The 19,077-nt window shown below is 32.7% G+C and overlaps 1 protein-coding gene across 1 annotated transcript in view; it reads right to left on the reverse strand.

Moving 5' to 3' along the window:
• Window positions 1–491: 491 nt before the first annotated feature.
• The window catches only part of LOC148273727 (WD repeat domain phosphoinositide-interacting protein 2-like), a gene marked incomplete at its 5' end in the record, with an annotated part of 55,254 nt that continues 36,668 nt past the window's right edge, over window positions 492–19,077 (reverse strand). Inside the window, 2 exons of the mRNA XM_088238302.1 lie at window positions 492–1,048; window positions 6,816–6,906. Of these exons, the coding sequence (XP_088094428.1) occupies window positions 797–1,048; window positions 6,816–6,906 (343 nt within the window). The remainder of the gene's footprint in view (window positions 1,049–6,815; window positions 6,907–19,077) is intronic.

Below are 19,077 nucleotides of genomic sequence, written 5' to 3' on the forward strand. Positions count from 1 at the left end.
TCGTCACGGTTAGTTACGTAAACCTTGACGAAGAAGCTTGTTTGCTTTGAAACCGGTCGGAAAAATATAAATATTAGTGGTTAAAAACAAAGTTGTTTTATTTATTTTATTATAATGAATAATCACAAAGTTAGTGCTTCAAATATAAACTTAATAAAAATGATTTAGATGAAAATGAACTTCTTTAAATGAAGTCATTAAAATAGAGCTTGATTAAAATGACAGCTGCCAAACTAATGTCACTAGTGATGGGAAATTACTGATCACTGATTATGTACCGATCAAATCGATTTTATCAGTTTTTTCATGCAAACATGAAACTCTGTTTCCGAAAATTGATATAAAAACGCAAAAACAAGCCTATTATAGTGTGTTTAAGACAATTATTTACTAAAAAATAAGACATTAAATGCTTTTTTCATGAAAAACAACAAATTAATTATTTTTTTATTTGATCGATTTACATTTATCAATTTGTCCCATCTTTAACATTTTTGCAAAATGACGTAACCTTGTAAGAAAGTCTTTAATAATTAGGTTTATTTTAGTTTAAAAGCTGATTTTATATGATTATGTTGATTTATATGTATTAAAAATATTAATTAACATGCTAAATACGAATGATTTTTCGTGTGCCAATATAAATCACTCCTTAGACATTACTACACCTATCCTGACATACATTCCTAGCTTCTTCACATTCATACGCGCTCTTTGATTGCCTTTGCTTTTGACATGACCAGACTTAAGATTTTAGTTTATCTGATCGTGCCACGTCTTTCTTGGCCGTCTTGTCTTAGGAATAATAAATAAATGAAATAGTCTGTAAGTGTAAGAAGCTGTGCGAGTTTACCAAATGCGTGGCGTCGAATATCTGCACCTCGCCTATGGAGCTAGAGCCCGGGTAGGCCAGGAAGCAGTTGTCCGTGTGCGCCGACAGGCAGCACAGCCCGAGGGGGTTGGGCGGAGTGTCCCGAATGGTGTGCAGGACCTTCATGTCCCGGATGTTGTGGATGTACAAGCTCTCCTCCAGGCATACTATTAACCTCTGCAAATTACAATCATTATTTTATTTTATTTGGAAAACAAACGCTTCTACATATTTATAGTTAATATTAAATGAATTGCGTGAATGAAAAATAATACGAGTGCACTATGCCAGTGGCGAGTGGTATTTTTTTTTTCGGGTAATCTACAAAACATGTCAATTAATTTATACCTGCACAAGTACATAATATATTAGTAATATAATAGGGATTAACATACTACCACAGAGATGAAGAACATTTTAGAAAAGGTAATATAGAAGTCTAGGCATCTACATGGCTTATGACCTGTCATTGGCTGGTTTAAGTGGCCACTTTACACACTGTGTAACATTCAACATTCTACCCATATTTGAACATCTATATTCCTTCAATTCTTTCATCTGTTGATGTTTGTGAAGTTAAAGAGCTGAAACCTTTATTTATGCGGGTGAGATTCATCAAATAGAAATTTTAAAAAAAATTTTCAAGCGTTGCCTTGTATGTAGGTGAAATAATTAAATGAGATGAATCTCTATTTAAATTTATTTCAACAGAGGGAAAACATTTTTTGAGAAGGGAATGAATGAATGCGAGATGAATCTCACCCGCATAAATAAAGGTTTCATCTCTTTAACTTCACAAACATCAACAGATGAAAGAATTGAAGAAATAAAGATGTTCAAATATGTGCAGAATGGCGAATGTTACACAGTGTGTAAAGTGGCCACTTAAACCAGCCAACGACAGGTCATAAGCCCTTTAGATGCCTAAACTTCTATATTACCTCATCTAAAATGTTCTTCATCTCTGTTGTAATATGTTAATGTTAACAGCTCCCCAGGGAGTTGAATCCAGTCCTTGTCTGCAAAAATTTGGACAAACTCAAAATATTGTTGATATATTAGGGAAATACCACTTTTTTTAAACATTTTAAAAGTAATAAAGGTCTATGAAATACTGTCTTAAATTATTAGTAGCATAAAAAATATTTTTTAATTTGAAATTTTTAATTCCCGCAAAAACGGTCATTCCTTCGGCCACGCCCCTAATACGTCACGATTTAAGTTTATTTGTTCCTGGCCATTGAAATTCGTTTAGAACATTGTCACGAATCTTGACGTCACAACAACCGAGCCAAACACGTCGCGTTTTTCTTGCAAAGTATTTTTATCGAATTAATCCATTTCGGATATTTTTATCGGTATTCGTAGTATGTGATATTTTCCTATTGTGCGATTTCATTAAGACCCTGACATTGGCAAATTAAGTACACGTTTCTAATATAATGGCGATAAAACACTACACGAGTACGCGGTACGCAGTACGCAGGTACATCAAGGAGTAAACAATAATATTTGTTACACTCCAAATGCGACGTAACATAGGTGATGGGTATAAACATTATTACGGCGACATACGTCACTAATTACAACTTTACAATCATCTGTGTCGATAATAATTTATTATTGTTTTCAGGAAACTACTTGAACAAGAAAAATGGGTTACTGTTACTACGCGAGAGGGACGGGGAGAATCTATTACGCATGTTTACAATCAGCGAGAACGAGACCGAAAATTATTCACAAGCATCAGGTGCTTTCACCATGTTTCTCAATTTTATTTAAAAATATACACCAGTAGCTCAATCACAAATAATTATCGACGTGCTTAAAAACATCACAATGAACAATAATGAACATGCTTAAGTTATCGCGGTCATAAGTCAATGCGTGTGTAATCTCTAAGTCAACGTTCGTGTCGGTTTGTTTTAAATTTTCTTTGTAAATAAATACAGTTTAGTGGCGAAAAATCGGCGTTTACTATAAAAAATAATACAATATATTGGATTTGCAAAATAGTAAGGAGTATAAAATACAAAAAAAAAAAATTACAATTACTATGGCGATTGATTTTCGTGACATTTGGCTCGCCAACCGCCGGTTAAATGCAATAAATCGCAGTTTTTTTTAATATTTTCCATATTTACACCGGTGAAATTCAAATATGTGATTGCGCAGCAGGATTATACGTCGCGAAACGTAAATATTTTGACATTTAATATTAGGTGTTCACGGATGTTCCATTGTGATCGCGAATACGATGAACAACCGTGGAGAGAAATTGTTATCACGTCGCTTATTAGCACATCGATAGTTATTTGTGATTGCGCTACTGGAGTCCTCGGCAACTCCATTAAATACCACTCCATCGAAACTGCAGTCATACCATGCTCATCGAAATTTGCCAAAAAGAATGCGAAAACTTCAGAAATCGCCTTCATCAATGTATTGCTGCTGACGGCCGCCATCTTGCTAATATCATTTTCAAAAGATGACGTAAAACATGGTATTACCTACATATTTATATCAAACAAACAGCTTTTCTCTAAATTGTAACGTTCTTTACTTATAGCCTCTCAAAACTATTCAGTCGGGTCCGACCCACTTCGTATAATTATATTACTATTGCACAATGCTAACCTTTCCCTTACTGTCCTAAAAACTTCCGCGCGTTACGGTGCTGTGTAGTCACTACGCATGCAAAAAATGAGAGGTTTCAAATCGTAAAAGTGTAATATTCATAGGCAATTGCTTCAATTATTTATAGTTGAAGTCAAAAGTGACGATATTTTAAATCTAATTGCTAAAAACATGAAAAAAAAACATTAATTCATGCTCTCAGTGTGCGCAAAAGAACGCCCCCAACGGAAGCCGGGGAGCTACTAACGCAGCTAACGGGCGTCTGGGAGAAATACAAGAAACTCTACTGTTCACGCGTGTGACGCATGAAAATAGTCTCTCTCGCTTCTAAATATACCCGTATTATCGAGAGTGAGACGTAAAGAGTGTGCGAGACAATTATATATTAGGATTACTATTTTACTACGAACCCAACATGCGACACATTGGTAAACTTTCTATTGTATTGGTGATACCTCCGATTTTTAACAAAACGCTTTTTATGTTCCCAATAAGCATTAATTATTTTTTTTTTTTTTTTAAATTACCAATACTATAATGTATAACGAAGGAATACGGAAAGTCTCAACCCATCATTTATTATATTAGTGGAGATATTAAAGTTATTAGATGCAACGTGTACTGGCAACACATCACCGGGCGGGAAGAGTTAAATTAAAGTTTTTTATTTATTATTTGTACAGCGTTATTTCGAAACCGCGGAAAGAATTCTGTTAAAAAAGAGATCTCGATGTAGTATGTTTCTTAAATACAAAGGTACCTTAAAATTATATTTAGACCTCGCAAGTTTGAGAAACCCCCGGAGATGTGTGTGCGGTGTGTGTGCGGAGTGTGCGCGGGCGTGATGATGACATTGGTAATTCGGAGATTTAAAAACAAATATCACGTGACTGGTAAATATTGGTATTCAATATGGTGCGCAAATCGTGAATTTATTAACGCACATCACAATATACACCGCGCATAGCACAGCGTCATTCACCAAATCGCTCGGGAACCCCGATCGAAAAAACAAAACGAAAAAAACAAATACGGCGGAAAAGACTCCTATAAACCATTTTATTTATTTTATTTTATTAACATAAACGGCAAATCTGCCTTTTACAAACATTTAGAATAGGCGTTTAGAATAGGTTGACAGGCGTCTCACGCTTAGATCAGCTACATCTACGTCGAAAGGAAAAGTTATTATACCTCTACGCAAACAGCGCACTAAATTCGGCGAACGTGCATTTGCGGTCGCAGGCCCCACGGCATGGAATGCTCTCCCAGCAGAAGTCTGAAACTGTGAGAGTGGAGTGATGTTTCGGAAGAAACTTAAAACCCTCTTGTTCTCTAAACCATTTGAATAAATTCTTAGCATGTGGTGAAAAAGTAATATGAAAAAGTACATTATTTTTCTTAAATTAAAAAGTTGAAATTAAATTTATTTCTTTATATAATCACTTTGCTAAGCGCCCTTGAGGTATAATATTACGGAAATGGCGCTATATAAGTTATCCATAATTATTATTATTATGGTTGAGATGAACTATTTATTTAAAAAATGTGTTTTTACACTAAAATATTTCCTAGTCCCCGGACTGGCACCTGAACCGTAAGACTGATCATCTTATCTTTGTGTAACAAAAATGATCAAGATACGCTGCGATTGGTGTACCAATCCACTGCCCTACGCACCATTAAATCATGTCGCAATATGTCACATGGATGACGAATCAAGAAAACAAATACATTTGAACAAAGATCAAATTCATAAACAAAGAAATTGAATCATCGGCAATTGATTAAATTTTCAGATTAATCAAAACAAAGAAAAGATTAAATTGAAAACAAATACTTCGGTAAATGTAACTAAATAAATTAATAGATATGACGACACGAGTGGATAAAGATGTTATGTACACGTCAGCTTTAAAAAAAAACTATAATTTCATATTTTATGAAAAAAAAGTCTTCGATAAGTAAAATCTAACAGCAATTGATTACCGTGTGCAAATACAATTGTTTAAATAAATATGCAAGAAGAAAAAATACTCAGAAAATTGTGTTTAAAAGTTTAAACTTGGGTATATCAGCTTTGTTTATGTCATAACACCGTAACGTTATCCTAGTGTCTTCATATATTAACGGTGATTTAATTGCAAAATAAAGTAAAAAAAGCATCAACAATGTTTTGAGTACGTCCAAATGTTTGTAGATAGACTGGATTTGGTCCCTAGGGAGTTATTAAGACGACTAGTAGGTGAAATAGTTCAGCCAGATGAATCTCACCCACATCAATAAAGTTTTGAACTCTTTTACTTCACATTTAGTGTTTAAATATGTCTAAACATCTTGTTAATTATGTATATTAAGTCTACTTTGTATATTCTCGCATGTAAAAATATTTAAAAAAGTATATGTTGTTAAGTGTCCTTGGCACGGGTAATACCCCAGTGAGGTCACATTATTTTTATTATTAATCATTGTTTCTATTGGGAAAAAAATTGATTAATTAAAATTTAAAAAAATAAAAGTCAACATATGGAATAGTTGAGGAAATGCGAATGTTAAAACATAGGCAAGAGTGGTGATTGTCTTTTTTGCACAATACCGTGGATGCATTTGCGACATGCTTAAATTTGTTGCAACCTTCTCAAAAATGTTTTCCCTCTCTGTTGCAACAAATTGAAATATTTATTTTTTATTTATGTTAATAAAAAAACGTAAAATTAACCAGTCGTTTATAGGGAAATATAACGTTTTTTTTATTTACATTTTTAAAGTAATAAAGGTCTATAAAATATTGTCCAGTAAAAATTTTTTTTTTTGTTACTTATTAGTAGCATAAAAAATATTTTTAAATTTGTAATTCTAGCAAAAACGGTCATTCCACTGGCCCCTAATACGTCAGGATTTATGTTTATTTGTCCACGATCATTCAAATTTGTTTAAAACATAGTCACGCGTCTTGACGTCGCAACTATCAAGGCCAAACATGTCGCGTTTTTCTAGTGACATATTTAAAAAAATAAATATATATGAAAATATTTCCCCACAATATTCGTATTGATTTTGAAAATATAATTAATTATTCCAAATCCATTTAATTAATTTTAACGAAATTCATGGAATATGATATTTCCCTATTATTGGGCATTTTATGTATTTTTTAAAACAATCAATTTATGTTTGGAAGCCATTTTGCCAAACAAAAATGATTGAATATTGCTTCCTGTCACTTCGCTGCCAGTGTGCCAGTCGCTCCGGCTTTCAGCGCCTCATTTAGAGTCGATTGAACAGTAATAAATATTGCAATACTTACAGATCTATTTAGCTTAACAGCCAAAATAGTATTACTGTAACTGTAGTTACAGATTTCAGATCCTCTGTTGAAGTGACAAACTTTCAGCTTCCTGAAACAAAGAAAAAATCCACTTTTGATCCAATATTCGTGTTCATACAATTAATTTTGTCTTAAATTTATTTATTTATTGTGAATGCGGATAGTTGGATTTAATTCTACTTTTATTTTTGTTAAATATATGTGGTGTGTTGCGTCTTCTTAGGACATTATTTTATATAAGAATGCATCTTTGCCCAGAATTGTAAATAATTATAACACGTTTTTTTACTGAAATAGATATATATTTCCTCACTTTAAACAAATTTAAAGAAAATGCTAGAACCCTAAATAATAATAAAAATCATAATTTAATCTAACTGTACCCACCTAATATTTTTTTTTTCTAACCTTTAATATTGTAATTATTTTCTCTTTTTTAAAGGAAAAAGAAGGGAGGACTGATAGCTTCGTAATACTCCGTGTAGATCCGCCGGCGAAAGGATTTTTAAGTCCGAGTAAACAAAAAAACTTTTTCTTTTCTTTTTTTATATTATTTCATTAATATTGTCATATTTTATTTATTTTTTACACGTGGAATGATGCGGAGTGGCTATTTCAATGTACGCTTTTTTTCGACATTGTATTTAGTAATGTATAGAAAACTATAAATGACCTATAATTTTGGTTTATTTGTAAATATTTTTTTTTGTTGTAATGGCTGTTGTTTTCTTTTAATAAATAAAATAGAATAAATAAAAATTATCAAACTGACTTAAATATTAACAAAGTATCCTTATGTACGACCACTAAAAATTTAGCACTATTATACACCCATATCATTAAATAGCATTTACTGTTAGTATATAAGGATTTCGAGTCGGCCTCGTGGTGTAAGGTCAGCGCGTTTGCCTGCCATGCATGTGGTCTCGGATTCGATTCCCGACGTGGTTGATATGAAATATTTATTTAAAAGGGTGCTTTCACACCAGAATATTTCATAGTCCCTGGACTGCAACGTGAAGCGTAAGACTCATCCTCTTACCTTCATGTAGCAAAAATGATTAAAATACGCTGCGATTGGTGTACCAATGCAGTGCCCTATGCACCATTAGGTGCGGAAAGGGAATGATGATGATATAAAGATACATTGTAAATATTTCAGTTAGTTTAATAATGCCCTAACCAGACGAAAAACGCCGCATTGAATCCAATAAAAGTGGATACTTTACCAAATTAAACCTATTTGTTAAGAGAATCGGTCATTTGAGAAACCGCATAAATCAGTCAATCTTAACTTTTAAGAATTAACCCAAAACCTTTTTGTTATAAAAAAATTCTGAATCAAATATTTACATCCAACTAAAATAAAAATGAAGCTAATAGTATATTAATTTATAATTAACCTATGGGTCTAACTTATTTATTTATTATAAACCTGGTATAAAGTTACGCCTAGGCAAAGTGGTAGAATGAGGATATAAATACTTGATAGTGGTAGAATAAGGATAAAAATACTCGATAGTAAAGTATGTAATTTGAATGAAAACATCACTAATATTATAGGAACTGAATTCCTTCGATGTTTCCTTTGAAACATAAATTTAAGGATGGTATTTATATCCTTATTCTACCACTATGCCTAGGCGTTAACTTTACAACAGATACGACTTTGCTTTAAACCAAATATGATTTTTTTTTCTGCCGACCAGTTTCAAAGCGAGGAGACTGCTGCGAGATATTGCATAGATTTATTTACTATTGAGCGTGTTGTCCAAATTCCTTCTAAAATACGAGTATATGTATATGTAATAATATTTCCTTTTTATTTTTGCTATTATTTTATTATGGACATGCTTCCACTTTCCATTGTGTTGTTTCCCAACTCAACACAGGGCCATTGGCCTCATAGAGTTTAGGATACGTTATTATTATACTTTTTTGTAATATGTATGTATTTGTATGAATAAAAAATATATTTAAAAAACTACACAAGATTCGTTATCAAGGTATAATTAACTAATTTATTATATCTCATTCTATTTTAACAGTGATTATAAACATATGGAGCTATACATCTATATAAAATAGGATAGAACTCAGTAGTTACCTAATTATGATTTGATAAAGAAGCTTAAGTAACTTTGAAACAGGTCAGTAGAAAAAATACAAAATAAGCGGTTAAAAACAGAGTTGTTTTATATTCATTTTATTGTTATGAACAACCGCAAAGTTAGTGCATTAAATATAAATTTATTATTAAGTCTCGTATTCTATGTAGAATTATGTGCTATTATAGCCACACAAGATTAATACATATTAAGTATTATTCGCATTGAAACTGGTAGGTAGTGAGACATAAAATAATGTAAATTGACATAGATAAAATACACAATACTTTATTTTATTTGTACTGTCTGCCCTGTATTGTACTGTCTAAATCCGCAAATAGCACATTTACAAAAATGTCCAGTGTAAAATATTTCACTTCCAAAGTGGGTCAGACAAATTAATCAAAAGCAGTTAAATATTATTATCTAACGAGAAAAACAATTGTGTTTACGCGTACGCGTCCATGTGACGATCAATCTATTGTTATGACATTAGTATAAGTGTTTCGTATGTAAATAGATAAAACGAGTGCCCTGCAATAGAATTATGGAAATTACGTGAATCAAAGATCTGAGGAATAATTTATTACTTATTACTATCCGTCACCGGTAGATGTTCTGCTGAGACGCAATAAGAAAACTTATCGCAAGGGCGAACCAGATAAAATGAAAATTGCTGACGTGAAAAACAAATGCTAACAGTTTCGTTTTCATCAAAATAAACATTAATATTCAATTACGAATAATAAACATCGACTCTTAATATATTAATTAACCACTTTATCAGTGAAAAATCACGCAGCTGTAATGGCAAAGATCCTGTTTTCGGTGTCAATAACTATACGGCGCGGATCTCTCAATGAAACTATATTTTCCTTTGTCCGGCCAAAAGGCCTCTCGCATATTTACATTTAATATAAAACCTTTTTATTTATGGATGTAGCCACTCCACTGGCCCACGGGCACGTTTCGGAGCGTCAGTGTATTATTTATTTTATACATAACAGCACAAACGTTCACATTAATTGTTGTGTAAAAATTCAAAAGAAATATGAAAGACTGATTTTTAAAAATACCTATACTAATAAAATGAAAAAGAACCTTAGTCTTTTTAGCAATCCATTTATGGACTAGAGTTTTGTAAACATTGTTTTTCATTTTGCTCATCGATATATCCATACTTAAAAAGTTGTATAGCTTAGGGGCCAGAAAGTGTAAGTGCCTTTGTCCGTAATTTTTTGTTTTCTTTGCTTAGTGTCGTAAATTTGTTGTCCGTCATTATGTCTGTCAGGCTTTTGATGAAAGTATCTTAAAATTGTCTTTATGTATATTTGCCTTATGTCTAGTACTGGAAATTCTGTAAAGAGTCTGTAGAGTTTTGGTAAGGCTTTTTGTTGGCTACTCTTAGTAAGGCTTTTTGTGCTTTCATTAATGGCTTTAATGAGGTTTTACTTGTTCCTCCCCATCCTATTATTCCGTATTGAGAATTGACTGTGCTAGAGCACAGTTTACATGCATTAAAGTAGTTTTGCTTAGAATGCTTCTAATGTTTTAAAATAAATATATAATTTTTCTTAGATTGGGTGCTGTCTTATCTACGTGTATATTCCATCCTAAGTAACTATCAATGTGCGTACCTAAATATTTTGTATAATCGACCTTTTCTATAGTTTGGCAGTCGCGGTCGCTGTTTCTTGCATTTGTACATTCATGAATTTTAAGAGTTCTTTCTATTAGCTGATTCCGTTCGTCTGTACTAAAAATCAAATATTTTGTTTTGTGCGCGTTAAGTGTAAGTAAGTTATAGTCTAGCATATTGTATTGTATTTATTTTAGATAGTTGTACAAATAAATTTGAACATATAGTTATACCTTAACTAAGAAACAATATATAAATAATTTAAAAAACAAAACATTACAACGCTACCATAATGATGCAACAGAAGTACGACTTACAGCTCACAAATGTGCATACAATATTATAGTACCTAGTACGACACATAAGATATACGGCTATTCCAATATGGCACGAACTCCCACAATAACTGAGGGTTTTCTTTCTTTATCACTTATTTGATAAGGTGCATACTGATATTTGAACGCTGTGAATTCGTAATAATACAGAAAAACGTGATTCGTTGCATTTATGGTCGTACTAACCCGAGCACGTGCAAAAAACAGCGGTATATTCACGACGCAGTAAAAAGACTTTCCAATCCTAATCTAGACCCCGACATTGAAATAAAATGCAGAATAGAAGCAGCTCGAATAGCATTTAACAAAATGAAAAATCTTCTTTGTGACGATAATATAAACCTTAAGCTGAGACAACGAATGGTCAAATGTTATATATGGTCTGTCTTACGTACGGTGTAGAGGCGTGGACTTTAAAAGTTAATATTATAAACCGCCTTGAAGCATTTGAAATGTGGATCCACCGTAGAATGTTAAGATCTTGGACCGATATGATAACCGACAATGAAGTATTACGTAGAGCCAATACTAATAGAGAACTATTCACCACTGTTAAGCTCCGTAAGATTTCATATTTTGGCCATGTGTTGCGAGGTGATAAATATGCCACATTCAGCTTGTCATGAAGGGGAAGATCGAGGGACGTAGAGGGCTCGGAAGAAAACAGCTTTCCTGGCTTCAAAACATCCGAGCATGGACCAGGATTAGAACTGTGGAGGAGCAGTTTCGCACTGCTCAGGATAGGGAAGCTTTCTCCTAAGTGGTCGTCAACGTCGGGGGGACCCGACATGATACGTAAAGAAGAAATAAATATCACGATCAAGGGATGATTTTGAGAATGTCAAAGAATTAGTTTTACAAATCACATTTGCCCAGATCCGTTCCACAGAACACTAAGCCGTTTTTAGAAAATATTTTTAGCATACAAAGAAAAACGCTTATTCTACAGGCAATTTTAGAAGAGACTTATGACGATTATCATAAATTTCTGTAAATATTGACAGTTAGGTGTTTAAAAAAAACTTTTAAGTAACATAAAAACTATTTTTAAATTTGTAATTTTGAACTCCCTCAAAAGCGGTCATTCCATTGACGCCCTTAATACGTCACGATTCGTGTTTATTTGGTCCTGACCATCGAAATTTGTTTAGAACATTGTCACAAATATTGACGTCACAACTATCAATGCCAAACATGTCGCGTTTTTCTAGTGACTTTAAAAAAATATATATTTTTGAAATTTATAAATGAAAACATTTTACAATATCCATATCAATTTTGAAAATACAATTAATTATTCTAAATTCATTTCATATATTTTTATCGGTATTCGTAGTATGTGATATTTCCCTTTAGTGACGTACCACCGGAAAACTTCACTATCGATTAACAATGTCGACTTTATTTTAAATATCGAATCATATTGCGTGTGTTCATTTTAAGGCGTTCGCAATACGATTAATTAAATGTAATCGACGATAATTTTGACGTCGACCTTATTTATGCGCCCATTAAAAATAGTTATATTCATTCCTATTCCTAGCATCCCCCTGCCCCCCGTAATACCCAAAATACTATCAGAAATCACTATTTCACTCGCGATTATTACTGTGATCCATACTACAGTTTTAGTATGTTAAAATATAACACTCCCGAGTTAATCTAAATAAAGAAATTATTTCCTTTGATGCAAATGTTACTATCTTCGTCATCCTTTGCATATTGTGGGAGGCATTTTATAAGTTTTCTCTTGATTTATGTATTTCTGTTGAATGACCAAATTAAACAAATAAGTCTTTATTTATGTATTTTTTCGTATTAACGATTTTATTTTTAATTACTATTACACGTATTTAGCCGTAAATATGAAAACCCGTTTCTATTTACCCCACCTGACTGAAAATTATTTAAATTTGAAAAATCGATATAGAAAATCAAAAGGAAAAAAGACTGCCACAACACTTATACAGGGTGTTCTTTAAACCCTGTCACATTCGAAACCACGATGATCGGTATGGGTAAGAAGACATATTAGCATATTTAAAAAAATATTTAGAACAAAGAAATAAAAATTAAATTAAATATTTAAAAAAACAAATGGTTGCTTACTTCTGCAGGAGAGAAGTGAGGGGAGCGCGGCGCAGTATTAGACTCCCCTCTTCCCTCTTCTCGTTTCACCCCTGCAGAAGTAAGCAACCATTTGCTTTTTTTGATATTTCATTTTTTTAAATTTTATTCGTTCTAAAAAAATATTTTATTGTGCCAATATGTCTTCTTGCTCATACTGATCATCGTGGTTTCGGATGTGACAGGGTTTAAAGAACAACCTGTATAATCTGTCAAAAGTATCTTCTTAAATTTTGAGTTCGAATCTTCTAATGATTATGATAAAATTATAAATAAACTTATCAATGAAAATTCTTGTTTAGTTTTACTTTTTATTATTTTGACCAACGAGCCTTTTGGCCCGATGACACCTTTTTAATAATAAAAGCTTAATCCCAATTTCGGTCCAAAAACTCCCAAAAATGAACTGTTTAGCAAACTTAGTTGTAAATATTTATGTTTTCTGCCCCCTGTTAAAATACTTATTTGATATTTTCTTAAAAATATGTTAAGAATAGTATAAAAGCTGTAATCGTTATAAAAAAATCACCAGTCTTGAAGATGCCTACTTAGGCGAAAGCGCTCGTTAGTCAAAATAATAAAAAGCAAAACTAAACCAAGAAGTTTCATTGATAATATTATTTATAATTTTATCATAATCATTAACTATGGAGAAGAAGAAATATCAACAAAAAACATCAATATTATTCGAATCTTCTGACAAATACACGGTTTTCAGAGCCAGACCGACAGCGAAACTTCAGAGGTACATTCCTCGCGGTAAGCTTTAAAAAAAATCCCAATAAAATTCTTCCAAAAAAACATTAAAATAAATATATAAAAAATCTCAAAATGTCGTAAATCTTTCATTTCTCAGACAAGCAGTCCCTCCACAAACCCCTACTCCTTTCCTACCCAGCCGCTTCCCTTGTCCGCGTCTGGTGCGTATCGCTTCGTTGGTCAAATACGTTTTTATCGCATTTTTTTTGTTGGGGAGGGGTAGGGGTTTGCGGAAGGGATGCTAGTCCGAGAAATTAAAGATTTACTCCACTTTAAAACCACATTAAAAATTTTAAAAAAAAAATTTTTGGAAAAAATATTAGGATTTTTTTTAAAGCTTACCACGAGGAATGTTCCTCTGTCTGGTCCTGAAAAACCGTGTATATCGATATTGAATAAAAGTTATATCACAAAACTATTATTTTTTGACAACTTAACATGTGAATTAAAATCATAAACAAGACAAGCATAGTTCACATATCGTTTTATAGTTTGTAATTGCAAACAAATGGACTATTTTGCTTGAATGTGGCGTCTAAGTTACAAGTCGGTACAAGAAAACGTGTAAATAAAAATATGTACGTTCTAACGCCAACCTCCGAATCGCCAGACACATCGGCGTCAATGCACCGCTTTCTACGCAGTCCGTAACATTATCCTCGTCAATAACGACGCCCGACGCTGATTAAACAGAAATCTTAACGGATCAAACATCGCAATGACGAGGTTATGGATCTGCGGGCAGGCGAGTCACTGTTGACACAGTTTGTTTCGGACAGAAGAAAAACAAAGTTCAATATTTACGACGCGTTAAACAAAGAATACTTTGTTATTCGCGATATAAAACAATGCTGAAAATCGACAATTCTGAAGCGCTGTTTGAAAAGTTACCGGAGTTTCAGCGTTCAAATCGAAGGATTTGCGCGACTTTTCAGGTGGTTGTAAGGGTTTTATGACTATAAATAAAAACTATTTAATAAATGTTATTAAATTTTTGTATTTAACTACTTATCGACTTTTCTATGTCTACCGGTTTCGATACGTACACGTCTCTTCGTCAGGACACCAATTAAACCCACTATACCTTCACCATAGTTGTAGCACAAAAATATAAAACCAACACAACATGCATTTTTATAAGTACATGCACTGATTAGTAGTTTGACTACGTGAAGGTGTATAGTGGGTTTTGCATGTTGGTTCAATTAGTGTCCTGACGAAGAGACGGGTACGTCTCGAAACTGGTAGACACAGAAAAGTCGGTAAGTGGTTATATACAAATATTTAATAACATTTATTAAAATGTTTGACCACAAAGTTAATGCTTTAAATATTAATAATAAAAACTATTTACATAATATATGTATAGACATAATAAAAATATTTTTCAGCAAAAGTGACGGCTGTCAACCTTTTATTATTACAGTCCTTCCAAGAAGTGTGTATAAATGATGTAGTTTGACTATAATATTCTTTCAGCTTACAATAAATCATTTAATTTCTCATAACTAGACGATTCTGGTCGTAGTTTATAACTATAGATACATTATTCCACAGCCTTTCAAATGCCACATAAATCCTTCTTCCAGGGGTGCAACTATGAACCTTCTCTACCCCCTAGAGCAGTGTTTGGCAAACGCATTAGTCAAAAGAACCGAAGATCAGCATTACGACGATTAAGATTTCATTTGAGAGGCAAATTTCTTTGCGCTAAGCTGTTTCCTCTTCAAAGCCAACGAACCTTACTATGCAATGAAGATCTCCGTATTTACTCTCTATTATTGAGTAAACATTCTTTAAATTAGCGATATAAATTAGATTTACAATTTTTTCGCCTATTGATGAAAGATGCAATGGTAAAAAAGGATCTCGTGATCAATTTTTGCTTCCAAAATGAAAAAAAAAAACTTAGTCATTTATTTATTTATTTATTTTACATAAACGGCAGAAATTGCCTTTAACATATATTGAACATAAATATGAAAAAAAAAATAAAAAATACATATATAGAAACATAACAAAAAATTATAAAAATTGCATAACTATAACAATAGTAACAAGCAGGTAAATACATAAAAGCAACCAAAAATAATAACGAAATAAATACATAAATATGAAAAAACAAAAAAGGAAAAAACATTTTTAAATAAAAAGAAAAGTTTAAGAATAATATTGCGAGAGAAAAAAATAAATCAGACTCGTTTTATAACTATCAAGTCCAGAACCAAATATATCAGCCTTGTCCTCATACTGATTGCCATATCTATGGAGCCTAGGGATAGGCGAGTGCATGTGATAGTTGGTTCTAGAACTTGCAGAACAAAAAGGAGATCTGTGGCGGGTATGTCGACCAGGTACACGGAAACACACCAACTCCAGCAAATCTGGACAGTCAATTAATGAATTGATCACCTTAAAAAGTAATATTAGGTCAGTTAGGATTCTTCTATCAGAAAGTCTTAAAAGATTTGCTGAAGACAACAATTGATTATAATTAAATAAAGCAGCAGGAATATGAAGTTTAAAATTAATATATTTTAGAAATTTCTTCTGGACGCGCTCGAGTGAATCAGAATGTACACGATAATGGGGCGACCAGACTGGAGAAATATATTCTAAACGACTTCTAACCAGGGAGCAATAAAGTGACTTGATTGGTGCGATACTTTCAAATTTATTAGTAACCCTACAAATAAATAAAGTCATAATTTTAACTCCATATAGTTTATGCATTCCTTTACAGTATTTGCAATATCCTCAATACTTCCAAAGGCAATAGTCCTAGAAGTTCTTCTGTAGAACCTGTAGACTAAATAATTTGAACAAAAAGTGTAACTGGCGCCGAGCCGCATTGAGTGGCTAAAGAGCTGCATGCGACTCGCGAGCCGCGGTTTGCCGACCACTGCCCTAGAGAGTGATTAATTTAAAGATTTTTTTTCTTCGCTTCATATAATGGCCATACTGATGATAAAACGTCAAATGGTATATAAAACTGCTTCAAAAACTGAAATAAAACTAATACGGTTTGGTCAATTAAACCTAATTAAGTGTTTTGGCTAAATCGCAATAATGTTCCAAATGAAAATCATTATGTTTGATTTAATGTGTTCATATTTTTTGACGTTTAATCATCAGTGTGGCCATATATGAAGCAAAAATTAGTCGTATGGAAAAAAAATATCCTCAAATTAACCACCATCTGAGGGATAGAGATGATTCATAATTGCACCCTAGAGCCAGTTAAATCATGAAAACTGAAAACTAATAAATATTTAGAAAAATTTACACGGGAATATCGTGGTTAATAAAGAGCACTTTTTTTAAATCAATTTAATATCTGTACCTTATAGGATAATACATGGCAGTCCACTTTTTGCCGTTTTGAACTTAAAATTGCAGAAATTATGGCAATAAGCTATTTTATATGTGAATAAAACACCGAAGTCTACTTGCGTCATGAAAATGTTTTTTCAACTTGAAATAAAAACCTGAAGTCCATTTTGATTCAATGCAAAAAACATCAGTAGTCCTAGATACCCAATTTAATATGTAGCATTATTATCAACACGTTATTTCTTCATCGCGGTCTCAATCATGGGGATTGGTTTGCGACAAAGTCCTGCATCTCGTCTTCCACCGGTATATATTTTCTGCAGCCTTTTTCAGCTCAACATATGAGGCGCAGTTTAAATCTTCGTATACTTGCTCCAAATATTCCCGTCGGGGGCGCCCTCTTAATTTGTCCCCTCAGCCATTCCCTATATGATGTCATGCAGGAGACCCTTATGGCGCATAATGTGGCCGATTCATCGGGCTCGCCTCTCTGAGATGGTTTTGATTAGGTGCCTCCCTTCTTCGATTCTGCCGAGAACCTCGTCATTAGTGATGTGGTCTCACCACATTTCAAAGGCCTCTTGTCTTTTTTTATCACTTCCGGCAAGGCACCATTTCTCACAACCGCACATCAATATGCTCCATACACATGTCTTGGCAAGTTGCTTGCGGAGTTTTAGGTTTATGTTGTTTAGTGCTCAAGCCTTGCTTAATGTATGCGGCAGTCGACATTTATTTTTGTTCTGCCATCCCGGGTGATCCTGCTTCCTAGGTACACAAACTCTTTCGCGTTTTTCAGAGTTGCTCCTGACATTAGTACATTTATTCGCTGCTCATTACGGGCCACAGTCATTGCTTTGGTTTTGCGCCGGGTTATTTTCATATTATATTTATTATTTAGAACACTTTCCATGGATGTCAGAGCTGCAATGAGTTTTTCTTCACGTTTAGAAATCTAAGCGATGACACGTTATAATTTATGAATACAATATTGAAAGTACGTAATCATTATTTTAGATTGCAATTATCTCATTTGGTTCAAAAGTTATGATGTTTTAGAAATCGCCTATCGCAAAATCTTGTTTACTAAACAATTCGTTCAATGTGACTCCCGCGATTTATTAGCTAAGGTACATATTGATATGAATCGAGCAAGGTCTATATATTCAAGGTTTATTTATTTTACATAGTTATTAAAGTAGCAATGAATTTGCAAAACGTCATGTTAAGTATTACAACATTGTTTTAAAAATAGCATATTTATAATTCTTTGCCAGGACAAATATGGTAAGTTGGAATGTTACACACGATTTCATCTACAATTGTAAAAATACATATATTTTCCTAATATATATGTATGTGCGTAAAAATATATCTATCTTTCAAAAAAATAGCGACAAACATAATTACAATACTAGAAGTAAAGACAAATTAGTAATTCCGAAATTAAAGCTAAGTAAGGTTAGCACATCGTTTGTGGGGCACTGCGCACTGCGTACGCTTCTACAATAGAATACCCGACAATGTCCTAATTATGACGGACACTAAATTCAAAATTTTTATAAAAGGCGTACTTTAAAAAAAGGCCTATTATGGACTGAATGAGTATATGGAAGATAGCAGTATATTATGGCACTGACAATAGTATTTTATTTATGTTAATTTATTTGATTATTTTTGGAATGTGTAGTTATTTATTGAAACCTCACTATCTCTTTGTGTTGTTTGGTTTATTCATTTATATGTTGACTTTCAATGAGTGTGTAAATACATTGAAGAAAAAATAAATAATAATAATGAAAAATAATAAAGATATGAAAAAGCATTAAACCACGAATACTAACAAAGTAAATAACATTTTCATCGAAGTAAATAACTTCCGCGAAAATATTGTTGATAAAACCGGCTGATCCAAGAAGAAGCATAAAAATTTAAAAAAA

Source organism: Micrasema longulum, unplaced genomic scaffold (assembly GCF_059751315.1).
Source record: "Micrasema longulum isolate JH-2025_06_02 unplaced genomic scaffold, ASM5975131v1 h1tg001855l, whole genome shotgun sequence".
Taxonomy (NCBI): Eukaryota; Metazoa; Arthropoda; class Insecta; order Trichoptera; family Brachycentridae; genus Micrasema; species Micrasema longulum.